The sequence below is a fragment of the Felis catus genome, chromosome E3 (assembly GCF_018350175.1).
Source record: "Felis catus isolate Fca126 chromosome E3, F.catus_Fca126_mat1.0, whole genome shotgun sequence".
Taxonomy (NCBI): Eukaryota; Metazoa; Chordata; class Mammalia; order Carnivora; family Felidae; genus Felis; species Felis catus.
The window spans coordinates 28,559,285-28,571,473 of record NC_058383.1 but is presented as its reverse complement, the minus strand read 5'-3'; the positions used below and the strand labels follow the sequence as shown (position 1 = coordinate 28,571,473).

At 44.6% G+C, this 12,189-nt stretch overlaps 1 protein-coding gene across 7 annotated transcripts in view; it reads right to left on the bottom strand.

Annotated features, from left to right (window-relative positions):
- MARF1 (meiosis regulator and mRNA stability factor 1) overlaps nucleotides 1-8,143 on the bottom strand; it is a 40,530-nt gene extending 32,387 nt beyond the window's left edge. For 5 of the 7 annotated variants that reach the window (XM_023247060.2, XM_023247063.2, XM_023247061.2 and 2 more), the window contains exons 1-3: nucleotides 4,466-4,667; nucleotides 1,702-2,394; nucleotides 780-954 (exon numbers count right to left, since the gene is read on the bottom strand). In XM_023247060.2, the coding sequence (XP_023102828.2) occupies nucleotides 780-954; nucleotides 1,702-2,394; nucleotides 4,466-4,609 (1,012 nt within the window). In that variant the 5' untranslated portion in view covers nucleotides 4,610-4,667. Of the gene's footprint in view, nucleotides 1-779; nucleotides 955-1,701; nucleotides 2,395-4,465; nucleotides 4,668-8,013 lie in introns of those variants that run through there. The other 2 variants (XM_023247059.2, XM_023247065.2) reach the window with 2 other exon arrangements.
- Between the last annotated feature and the right edge of the window lie 4,046 nt (nucleotides 8,144-12,189).

Sequence of the window (12,189 nt, the reverse complement as noted above, 5' to 3'; positions counted from 1 at the left end):
AAAAGGACAACCCCAAGTTGCAATAGCATTCCTAAGTGATTATTCCTCTTTTTCAGGAAAGAACAAATCTAAAGGTCAAGTTACTTCAGGCCCACAACAAATCCATTGCAAAGCATGAGCCATCCTCATGCTGACCGTTATGTCTACGTTTCTCTGTACACTAACACGTAGGCGAATGGACACTGCGGCTCTGGGACCTGTCATGCTCTGCCCACGCGTGTCTACCTGCTCAGTATGGAAGAGCAATGAAGAGGTGACAAAGAGTGAAGTTGTTACTGTCCTTGATTAAAAAAAAAAAAAAAAATTTAACACTGCATTAACATCTGATTTAATATTAAAAAAAAAAGTTTTCCAAAGACAAAATATCACATTAACTACTTTTTGGGGGAAATGATACTAGGTTTTTCAATTCTTGTTTTTTATCAACCATTACTAAATCTTTCTAAATAGTAAGTACTTCTATGGAGTGCGCCATCAAGTGTAATTAGGAACCTAAGATGACACTAAGTCCCCTCTGGCACTTATCTCTCCTAATATATACCTCGTATACCTAGTATTCTGTATACGGCATCCGACCTCAAACAGCCTCAGTGCAACATAAAAGGCAAATGACTCGTCGGTGTCTAAGAATAAAAAGATTTTTTACCAAGGGGGAGAAATGGAGATGCACATACACAGTAGCTTTAGACCACAAGAATCTTTTCAAGGTGACTAAATGCAGTGTATCAGATACTGAAAACTACTTAAATATGCACATTTTATACCATACTGTCATTTACCAAATTTCGAAGCAGCTTTGCCTAGACTGGTCGCCAATAACAACGTGGTCTCCTTCCCTGCTCCTTTGGTTCCACAGCCATTACACAGAGGAATAGTAACAGGTGCAGTTTGAGTATTTGGAGGTGGTATATTTGGCCAGACTTTAGCAGCATCAATTATACTATTTCTTGCCGGCTGTTTTAAAAATTTTTTTAAAAAAAGGAGGAGGTTTCAGACACATCATTTCAGAACCTAGAGTTATAAACAACAACTGAAAACACATTCTAAGTGTTTCTTCTTTCCACCTGTTAGAATCTGTCGCCTCTGACAGAATGTATTTTCAATATTTCAGTGCATTCCCAGAACTATCAGCTGTTAATTCACAAACTCACTTCACAAAGTGACTTTAAATGGTCTGGGACGACTTTCACAGCCTAGGGCGTATGTATCCTGCAGAGGAGACCCAGACATACTCTCCGTAAAGGAAACTAAAATCTTTACTTGAACACCCGTGTGATCGAGGCCAAGTTCCAAGTCCCTCAAATTATTACCAAAGAACACCATGGGGTGACCTATGTTAACATGAATGGGTCCATATATGAGGTGAGTGTTAGTTATGAGAACTCTAGCCTTTAAAGACACAACAGAACCCGAAGCTTTGCCGAACTAGGTGTACGTGTAGGCAACGGATTTGTTACAACGAGAGCCTCTAAAAGCACAAACTACGTGAATAAGGACCCTGCACGTTTTGGGATGGGCCTTCCCATTTTACCCTTCGCCTCTTTCGGGACCGACAGAGGCTATGCTGCTGGGGAGAAAGCTACCTCGCAGAAGAATCTTCAGCCCCATGCACCACAAAGACTTTTCGAGATAGATCCACTTTAAAAAAGTCACTCCTCAAAAGTCAGCTGCACCCAACGTAACAAATAAAAAGATACACACCTTGTTGAGACAGTCTTCGCAGTAAAGTGAGCCCTTTAAACAAACCGGAGGTACCACGTTTAGGTGCAAAGAATTGGTGCACAAGTGAGGCGTTAGCTCCGACTGTGAAATGTGCTCTTCCAAATGCCCCGGAGCCCCGCTTGTGAAATCAGAACAGGGGAAATAGCCAGCGGAGGCGCAGCCCTGGAGAGCCGGAAACTGATGCAGCTTGTGCACGTTACCATGGCAGGACTGGAAATGAAGCTTTCCACAACAGGGCAGGTGTTTGCAGGAAGATAGATTACTCTCTAGACACATGCTGGGGAAGTCACTTGCAAGGCCGGCCAAGTTGTTCCTAGCTGAGGCATTCTGGAGCGAAGATGCAGACTGGAAGGCAAACCCTGACCCTACCTGACACGTGACTGTCCTGGTGCTCTGTGAGTCTAACAGTGCGCCTGGGTGAATCAAGCTACCGCTACCTCCGCCACCACCGCCGCCACCGCCACCACCAAAACGCATGGGCGAAGTGGAGGGTTCATTAGGGCAATGAGCGCAGCAGCTTACTTTGGGGACAGGTGAAAGCTGTATTTTAGGTTGCTGGAGAGAATGAATATCTGGAAGCGGGACTGCTGGAAAAAGTTTAGAGCCAGCATGAAGGGGAGACGGCACGTCCTTTAACTCCACAGCAGCTTTCTTGTTCTCCATGTAATCTTTCTGGGAAGAGAAGACCAGAAGGCAAGTTAGCTTCACGGGGCCGGTGAGTTTCGGTTACTCACATCCTACTGCAATCTAGAGACGGAAGTAGTGTTCAGTCCTGTTTACATCACTCGATCACAACCAAACAGAAGGAGAACGGAGTGGCGGCTGAAAGCAGGGGCCTTATTCACAGAACAGGGAAACGGACAAACAAAATCAAGACCGTGTCCTTCCTGGATTTTAAGAGACTGGGGCAGGGTGCTGCTTACACGGTCAGCAAGGCAGGTTAACCATCTGTGCCTCAGGGACTTCCCTTTGATAACTTCCCCTTGCCTCACAGGGCCTTCTGAAGACAAAACAGGTGGTACGAAAACAACACAATCACGAATGGCGTTCAACAAGGATGGCTCACAAGCCAAGTGCGTTGAGGAAAATACTTAATGGTTCCTGCAGTCAGACCATAAAGGGTTTACTAAGGTCCTCCAGACGATTCCAAACTTTCGGATGAGATCAGCTATCTGCCCACATGGCCCATCCGTGGAGTCTTAAACATGCTGTTGGGGACATGAAGCAAACTCCAGGCTATCATGACCTAAAGCCACAAGGCCAACCACTGCTATGTAGCCAGGGAAAAGGATTAATTAGAAAACTGGGCACGATATTCAAGAGAAATAGCTTGTCATATGCCTCCAACACAGACACAGGATGTTGTGTTGTCGTTGGTGTTAGAGACCTGGGTTGGAATGTGATACTCAGCAGTTGTAGGACCTGGGGTAAGGTACATAACCTCTCCATACTTCGGTTTCCTCATGCTTCAGTTGGGAACACAATGTAGCTCCTACAACGGCTAGGAGGATAAAACACGACAGTGCACATAAAGCACTCAGCAGGGTACCTGGTCACTGAAAGGGGATCTAACTAATCGACAGCCCTTCCTGGCTGGCTGCAGGAACTATTAAGAGAAAGCAGATATGGTGATGGAGACATGCTCTTCCCTCAGAGTACAGAACGGGCCATCTGACTGCTATGGTTTCACCCCTTTGGCTGTGGTTCTACATTAACCTGGGAGAGCACACTCATTTGGGAGAAATCAGGATCTGAAGATGTAGGATTTTTCAGGTCGACTTCTCCTAAAAGGGCGGGGGGGGGGGGTTGCTGATAACCGACTGACTGCCAACAAGCAGCGTGTCCTGCTCTCTTGGTAATTACAGTTCAGGCTAGAAATTCATTTACTGGCATTCGGATTTATATAGATCTGGCTCTTATGGTCTTGACTCAGGTCTGGGTACCACTGAAAGAAGCAGGCGTCTGGATCTATAAAGTGAAAGTGCAATCCTGTATTGTCGGACCCCACGGGGGCCTGACCGACCGTCCCAGGAAGCCCTGCTTGAGGTGCCAACCCTGCTGTCAGATGTCCTTAAAGTAAATGACCACAATTACTGATGCCATGCAAAAAAGAGAACTATAAAATGAAACCCTGGAGGAGATAAGGAATTTAGCTGAGTTTTAAAAAAAGTTATTAACACCCTTATATAAATTCATAAAATCTCATTCAAATCCCAAATGCAAAAGCCAAAAAAAGGAAAGAAACAGAATAGAAAAGTGGGAACATGATGCATGCATGACATCAGAAAAAATCAAAATCACTATGAAAAAACAAAGGAAGAAGTTGCAGACATGTTTAAATGTTCAAGAGAACTCTTGAACAGAAAAAGACCGCCAATAAGGTCCTTTCAATCTTCCCTTGATTTTAAGACTCAAACCTCAGAAGGCTACAGTAGAATAAAGTCTATTTTATACTTTCTTCTGATTCGACTCTACAATTTGATTTCATCTTTGGAATCTCTGACTTTCCTAAGAAGTAAGTCTTCCCAAAATGTTAACATTAAATATTCAAAGCAGCTACAGTTAAAAAATTATGCTCTCCTTGAGTCAGAAATTATAATCATGTGCTACAAGGAGGAAAAAGCAGGATGCAAAGTAAAACTTAGCACAGACTCCAGGGAAAGAGAGACTGCCCCAGACCAAATGGGCCACTCATCTATTTGCACAAGGAATTTGCTATGTCCTCAGTCTTGCACATAGTTACCGTGTGGGGGCTAAGTGGCAATGTGTGCTCAGGACGAGAAAAGCAATTAGAAAATTTCCAGAGCCATGGCTTAGCATCATTATTTTGTCGGAGCCATCCAAGTGTTCTACTGCAGGGGTCCTCAGTTCCGTTTCCTTCCATCATACAGCCATACAAAGTGGTTCAACATTCTCCCATCTTTCTTTTCTGTCATTCTTCCACCCTGTTAAGAACGAGATCTCAACATCAGTTATTTGCATAAGGACAAATTTTACTATTAAAAAGTGTAACTTCAACCGCACTTACGGCGCAACTACATTTACGGTACAATAGCCCCCAGTAAGTCAGATCGTAGAAACAAAAGTAGAATTCTAGCCAAGTGACAACCTCCTCCAGCCCTGAGGAGGCCTTTTCTACAGTTTTTCTTAATTCTTCTCAACCATCTCTCCCCTAAAGGCTCTACTTGCGAGGGTCAAAATGTTAATAGACAAGAGCATGTAATTTTAGTAAAAGAACAAACACACGTCTTCATTTCCAATTATGTAAGATTCTGGCATTTGACTTAACAGCAACCTAACCCACTGTGTCATTGATGTGACTACAGAAGGTCCAAATTAAGTGACCTCTGTGGACTCTGAATGTGATTCTGCTACAGAACAAATCGAACCAATTCCTTCATTTACTTATCATGAAAGTGCAATCTGATACACCACCAAAACTCCAACCGAGAAATCTCAAGTCACAGATGTGCTATATCTATTCCAGTGCAACCACATTCTTACAAGTCTTAAACAGTACAATGAAAGCAGATCCAATCGATAACAGCCACTGGGCATGGGGGCAGCCTGCCAACGGTAAGGACAGCGGAACGTCACTTCCAAGTCTTCGCCATCATACCAAACAACCACCTCTTCTTACCCACAGTGGCCATTTTAAGGTCATCAATTTATCAGAAAGTTCACCTGAACATAAATAAAACAACTTTTTTTCTTTTTAATGTTTTTATTTATTTATTTTGAGAGAGAGAGGGCATGAGTGGGGATGGGGCAGAGAGAGAGGGAGAGAGAAAATCCCAAGCAGCCTCCGCATGGTCAGCGCAGAGCCCCACACAGGGCTCAGTCCCGTATACCGTAAGACCTGACTTGAGATCAAGAGTTGGACACTTTAACCGAGTGAGCCACCCAGGCGCCCCTGAAAACAATTTTTTTAGCTATCACTCTGATAAGATGCTCCTCTCAAGAGTTTAACATCGACACAATATGGTGAAGGGAACAATGACTAACCAGTACTCTAAAATATACAACTGATCACAGAAAGCAGGGGTAGGCAAACTATAGCCGGCCAGCCAAAACCAGCCTGCTGCTTGTATTTAAATGGCCTTCAAACTAAGAATGTATTTTATCTATCTTTAATTCTTAGGGGAAAAAAATTGTGCAACACAACATTATATGAAATTCAACTTTTGGTATCTATAAATAGAGAAATTTGTTTAAGTACTGTCTGGGGCTGCTTATGCACTACAACTACAGAGTTGAGTTACCAGAAACAGAGACTGGAGGGGAAGGCCTAAAACATTTACTATTTGGCCCTTAAGTTTCAGTTTCTTCCTCTGTAGAGTGTGCCTCATTTCTCCCCCTCCAAGGCATGGGGGGTGGGGGGATTAGACAAAGGGCTCCTCCCCTCCCCATCCATTTGTTTTCACCAATGTATAGTCTGTGCTAAGCACAGGGCTTGCTAAACCTTACATACTAAGTAATTATTTGTTAAATGAAGGAATGAATAAAGTATTTACCTCCTACATACAGTTAGAAGTTAAGTTAGAAGCAGAGACAGCATTAACAGCCACAATGATAAATTATAATAGCTATACTAGCTGTTTTTCTTACTCAAGACAGGTCTTATATTCCCTTACAATCTCCTCTTTAGATCATAGGAATTTGTGATGTTCACAATACACAACTTCAACGTGCTCTCTCACCTCTTCAAGGCCAATGCTGAAAGTGAGGTAACAGGGAGAGTACAATACAGATTACAAAGTACTTTAACATTATTTCCTCATTCAGTAAATATTTATTTAGTGTCTACTATATAACAGGTCTGTGCTTGGCCCAGGAGATACAATGATGAAAGCAACCAGACAGTAAGATCCATTTATGTAATCTTTTTTTTCCCCACAGTCAATCTGTGAGACAGACCAGAGAGAAATAAGCCACATTTTACAGAGGAGTAAGCAGAAGTTTAATTAAGTTTTGCAACTTGCCAAGATCACACAATTAGAGAGGGGGCAGAACCAGGCTTGTCCACCCCTTTCCACCACAACAAGGTGCCTTCCGTATTGCTCAACACAATCAACAGAAAGTACAAATGTATTAGCAGGTTAGTGGCCCGCACCCAGAAAATTTCCCAAGCATTCCTGGGAATGCCACTAAGTACTTAGGCAGCCAAAGCAAGTTCTATCCGATGTGAGTGAGACTCTGAACAATTCAGACAGTGCTTGAGAGCACAGACTCTACTGTTAGTCTGTGTATTAAGTCCCAATTTTGCGGCTTCCTATCTGTGCAGCTTTGGAGAGCTCACAACCTCTCTGAACCTCAAATCCTATCTGTAAAATGGGCCTGATAGTAACCACAGCATCCTCAAAGGGCTGTTGTTGGGATTTAATGAGACAGTCACATTATGAAATTTAGAAGTGGCCTTAACACCCAAGCTAGTCCTGGATCCACAAACCACCCCAACCCATTACTTTGTTTTCATAGGGTCTTCTATCTAAAATTATTTGCTTGATGTTTTACGTCGCCCCTATTGAATATAAACTCCATGACAGCAGGCATCATGTTTTCTCATTCAGGGCTGTATTTCCTGCACCTAGCAGTGTCCGGTACCTATCAACAATTGTCCAATGAGTGAAGAGTTCAATAAACGTCTAGGAAGACCACTTGGGCTTTCATCCCCCAGGAGGCAAAACACCACAGTTACCGCTCAGAGAAGTTGGGGAGTCCAAAAGATACAAATGTAACTGGAAAGCTCTTGGTAATACCAGGAAGGTGCTTGGGAAACTAACACGTGTACCACGGTGTTGCTTTGCAATTAGTAGTGGGAGTGGCTCTAGGGCAACTCAACACTTATCTGTCAAGCCAGAGACTACACCCTAGAGAGTGCTGAAAGACCGAGGAGAACGCAAAAACGCTCGGGGCGGGGGTTAAAAACACCCGCCCCTTTACTCCTCTCTGAACCTTCCAACTGTGCACACTGCTCGAGAAGGGTTGCTCTCCACACCTGGAAGCCCCACAGGGAGCAGGGAGGCAGGTGCGGGCGGGGAGCCAAACACCCCCAAAAGGCAGTAGCGGCGCAGCAATGACAGTCGTGAACGGACCTAAAAGGGAGACAACCGGAACCTTTGCTGGCGGCCTGACTGGTGGGTCCCAGTCCTTCACCTCGGAGTAGCCAACCTCCCCCACCCCCGCCAGCAAAGGGCAGGGGAAGGGGGGGTACTTGTCCCGCCTCCAGCTGGTGGCCCCAGAGCAGTGAGTCCGTCAGGAACTAGTACCCAGCGCTGCCAGCCAACTCACCTCAGCCGCCGGCTCCACCTCCGCTCACATTCCGGCCCCGCCGCCTTCCCCCCGCCCCCCCAGGCCCTTTGTTTTGATTCCCGACTCCGCAGCTCCCGCCGCCGCCGCCAAGCGCACCCTCCACTTCCGCTTCCGCACCGCGCCGCCCCTGTCGCAAAACCGACGCCCTTCTCTCCCCACCTCGCTCCGCCCCTTCCTCCACTCCGCCCCCGCCGCCGCGTCCTCCCGCGCGGGGCGTGCTGGGAACCCCGGGGGGGGCGGGGCCTCGCGGCCCTGCAGCCTCGTCAGGCTCAGTCCCCTCCCGATAAACCCCTAAATAGGGTCCTTTCCCGGAGGAGACCCCGGCTTTTTTGGCGAAAACCCCAAGTTTAAGGAGGCCTTCTCCCTTGCTTATCGCGGTGGAGTGGAAAGGAACCTGAAAGCGAAGAATGAGGGGGCTTGTGAGGTGGAACCGGGGGGGAAAAAAACCTCCCAACCGGGAATTGGTACAATTCAGCTCTTTCGGTCTTTTGAGGGAAGACGGTTTAAGTGGGGTTTCGATTAAAAAAAAAAAAAAAAAGTCGTTTTGGCGCGCGTTCCGCTCTCCCTCGCTCCCTGCTCTCGTCACGTGACGAGTCTACTTTTTTTTTTTTTTTTTTTTAATGAAATGACGCATATTTTCCACAACATCCTTAATCTAGTGCGACCTAGCGGCGAGAGGAGAGAAAAATAACTGCCAGCGGGGCTTCTTGCCCCACTGGCAGAAATGAAGATGTGGACCCGGAGTCGGCGGGACAGTGTCACCTACTCTGAAGGGGTCCTCGTGATTTTAGTTAAAAAGCGTCATTTTTAATGTGTGGTTTTTGTTTTTTTTGTTTTTTTTTTTTTAAGAGAGAGCGCCCGCAGAAGCGTGCTTGAAGGGAGGGGCGGGGAGGACGGGGACAGACGATCGGAACCCCGTTCTGTGCGGACAGCAGAGAGCCCGAAGTGGGGCTTGAACTCCTGAACCGCCAGATCATGACCTGAGCCAAAGTGGGGCCTTAACCGACTGAGCCACCCAGGCGCCCCAGAAAACATCATTTTTTGAAAGCGCTGGTCCGGAGTTCGTTCCAACGCATGTGAACTTTTCCAGGGACCGGTTGGGGGAAGCCCTGGGAAGCCAGTGACAGTTTGGGTTTTAGGTGGATGCATGTGCCATGGTTGCGGTGGTGGTGGTGGGGTAGGTGCTTCGCAGTCTTTACTGTGACCTGAAGGGTTTTAAAGCTCAGCACCATGGTCATTTTTGAAACTGCCAACTGCTCGCGATTTCCTGTTGCCCATGAGAAAAACAAAGCGCCTGTCTAAATCCAGACCTATTTAAGATGTGCTGGCTGAGTTCGACCTAGAAGTTTGCTGAGAAAACGGATGAATTTTGCAGAAGAATAAGCAGAAACCACCCAATGAGATTCCCCTCCCCACCCCTCCCCCACCCCCAGGCTGCGGGGTGAGGCAATTTCATTAGGCAATTCGCATTAAGTGGGGGAAATTTCAGGGGAAGCTGATCCATCCCTGTAGACGTCCTTGTAGACGCCTATTGTGGAGGGCAAGATCAAACACGCAGCTGAAGCACCGTTCGTGCTTGCCTTTCACTTTCCAGAAGGCAGATGACAAGCACACACATCATCTGCCTGCTTAGGTATTTATTACTGCTGAGTAAATCTTCGCTGTGTCTGTGTGTGGGTATTATTTTCCAAGTGGGAATTAGAACAGGAAAAACAGCCCTGTGTCTAGTGTGGTTTTGTTTTGTTTTCTCTCCCAAAGTACGAAACAAATAATGCTTCTCTTTGGAGGAGTTTTTCTTTTTATTGCAGTTGAGTACCTCTAAACAGAGACCAAAGTAACTGAAAATATAAAAAGGAAACAAAGTAATTGTGGATTTTAATTGCCTTTTAAAAAAGACTTTTAGTCGCAAGAACAATACAGAGCAGACACATTTTGTTGGACTTTGCTTGGCATTCTTTCAAGCCCAGAACTGTGCCTGATCTCAACAAGTTAAATGCAGTCAATAAAACGGAACCAATCGGTTATGGAAAGTTAATGAAAAGTCTGAGTTACAAATAATTTTTGATGAGATGCAGTTTTAGTGTTTTCTGTAGAAAAACCGCCTAAGCAGAGGACACCAGCGCTTGGAAGCAATTGTGAAGTGAAATGCAATTTGATACTTGTGAAAGAGTGCTTTCACATTTTTCTGAAGATCTATTTTCTTAAATATAGGCCCTGTTAATCTTACTCCTGTTTCTTTCCTGGGCAAACTCTTTTATCAGAGAGTAACTTTCAGTTACTGTACAAATTATAATCTTCACATTTATGAAACCGGGATGAAGTTTTCTTTTGGGGGCTATTTAAGCGGCTACTTTACATTTAATTCACCTCAATTAATCTCGCTGCCACTACAGGAGTTTCTCCCCCAGCAACTTCTCTCCTGCCTATGTTCAGTTCAGTGTTTTGCAACAATAAATTATGATGGAAGGACATAAGCAAGAAAAACAACTCTCTGCTAATTCTAATTATTCTAATGCTAATTCTTAATATGTAAAAGCTACAAGGAAAACAAATTGAATAAAGGGAGGAAAAGGTTTTAAAGTGCACCAAAATTTTCATTTCATTTTAAAGGTTTTACCCAATAACCAATCCATTTCCCTAAAGTATTTCTGAAGAGGATTTTCATGATCATTTTCAGTATCCTCCCTGTTGTCTTTGTGGAAAATGAAGGAAATTGGAAACTAGTTTAAGTGACATGATCAATGACATTTAGGTAGGGCAAACTCATCGATTTGTGCTTCAGTTTATCTGTAAACTGGGATGATTACTCCCTGCCCAGAAACCCCAGGGAATAGAGAGAGTCAAATAAAATTCTGAGAGTGAAAGAAAGCATCAGAGGAAAAGTATCAAGAGGCTGCAAATATTAGTGTTTGTGACCAGGATGGAAGTTTCCTAAAAGACATTTTGGGGGACGCCTGGGTGGCTTGGTCGGTTGGGCGTCCGACTTCGGCTCAGGTCACGATCTCACGGTCCAAGAGTTTGAGCCCCGCGTCGGGCTCTGTGCTGACAGCTCAGAGCCTGGAGCCTGTTTCAGATTCCGTGTCTCCCTCTCTATCTGCTCCTCCCCAGTTCATGCTCTGTCTCTCTCTGTCTCAAAAATAAATAAAAGTTAAAAAAAAATTAAAAAAAAAAGACATTTTGGTACTTTTCCTTAACCCTGTTGATATAGGTAGTGATGTTCCCTTTTGGGTCTCTGAGCTTTGGGAACTAGCAAAGAGTCAAAATGAAGTCAAATTAGAGAAAGGTCAGTCTTACCCAAGGCAGGGAGGTAGGAAGGATTCCAGGAGTGTGGAGAGAGGCCTCAAAATAGCTAAAAATCTCTTTGCCTCTAGGGTAGTGCTGAAGAATGTGGGTGTAGGAGTCAAACAGACCCAGGTTTAAGGACTGATTTGTAATTACTAAGTGGAACACCTTAGGCAATGCATTTAATTTCCTGCACCTTTATTTTCTCATCTTTAAAATGAGGACAATAAAAGTGCTTTTCTGTGGTCCTCATTATCTGGGTCTCAGGTCCATTGTCACCTCCATAGAGCAGACTTTCCTGACTATGTGAAGTGACCTCTCTCAGCCCTTTTCTATCAAGTGACCTTGCTTTATTCTTAGCACTTACTAACATCTGAAATTATTTTACCGTTCGCTGGTTTTCTCTCTTGCTTTTAGCATAGCCTTTTGAGGATTGGCATCTTGTCTGACATTGTGTCATAAGCCTGATTGCTCAATAAATATTTGTTGGTGAACAATTAGGATTGTTATGAGAATTAAGTAAGAAAACCCATGTCAAGAGGTTAGCATTGTGCCTGACACAACCAATAAGCAAATCACAAGGGCTTAACAATTACATAGACTGTATTTAACTGTGTGCTAGGTATTGTCCTAAACGTTTTACAAACTCCAAGTTACCTCATTTTGTCTCCACATAACCCGTAGGTAGAATCCTATTATGAACCCCCGTGTTAGACATGAGGAAACTAAGTCAGAGTGTCTAGGTCAGTTGCCCAAGATCAACCAGCTAGTAGGAGTAAAGCCAGAATTCAAAGCCAGGCTGGAAACCAAACATACTCTAGGTCTACTCTCCTTGAAGAAGACAATGATGTTGAAATTTTTATTTTGGGTGTA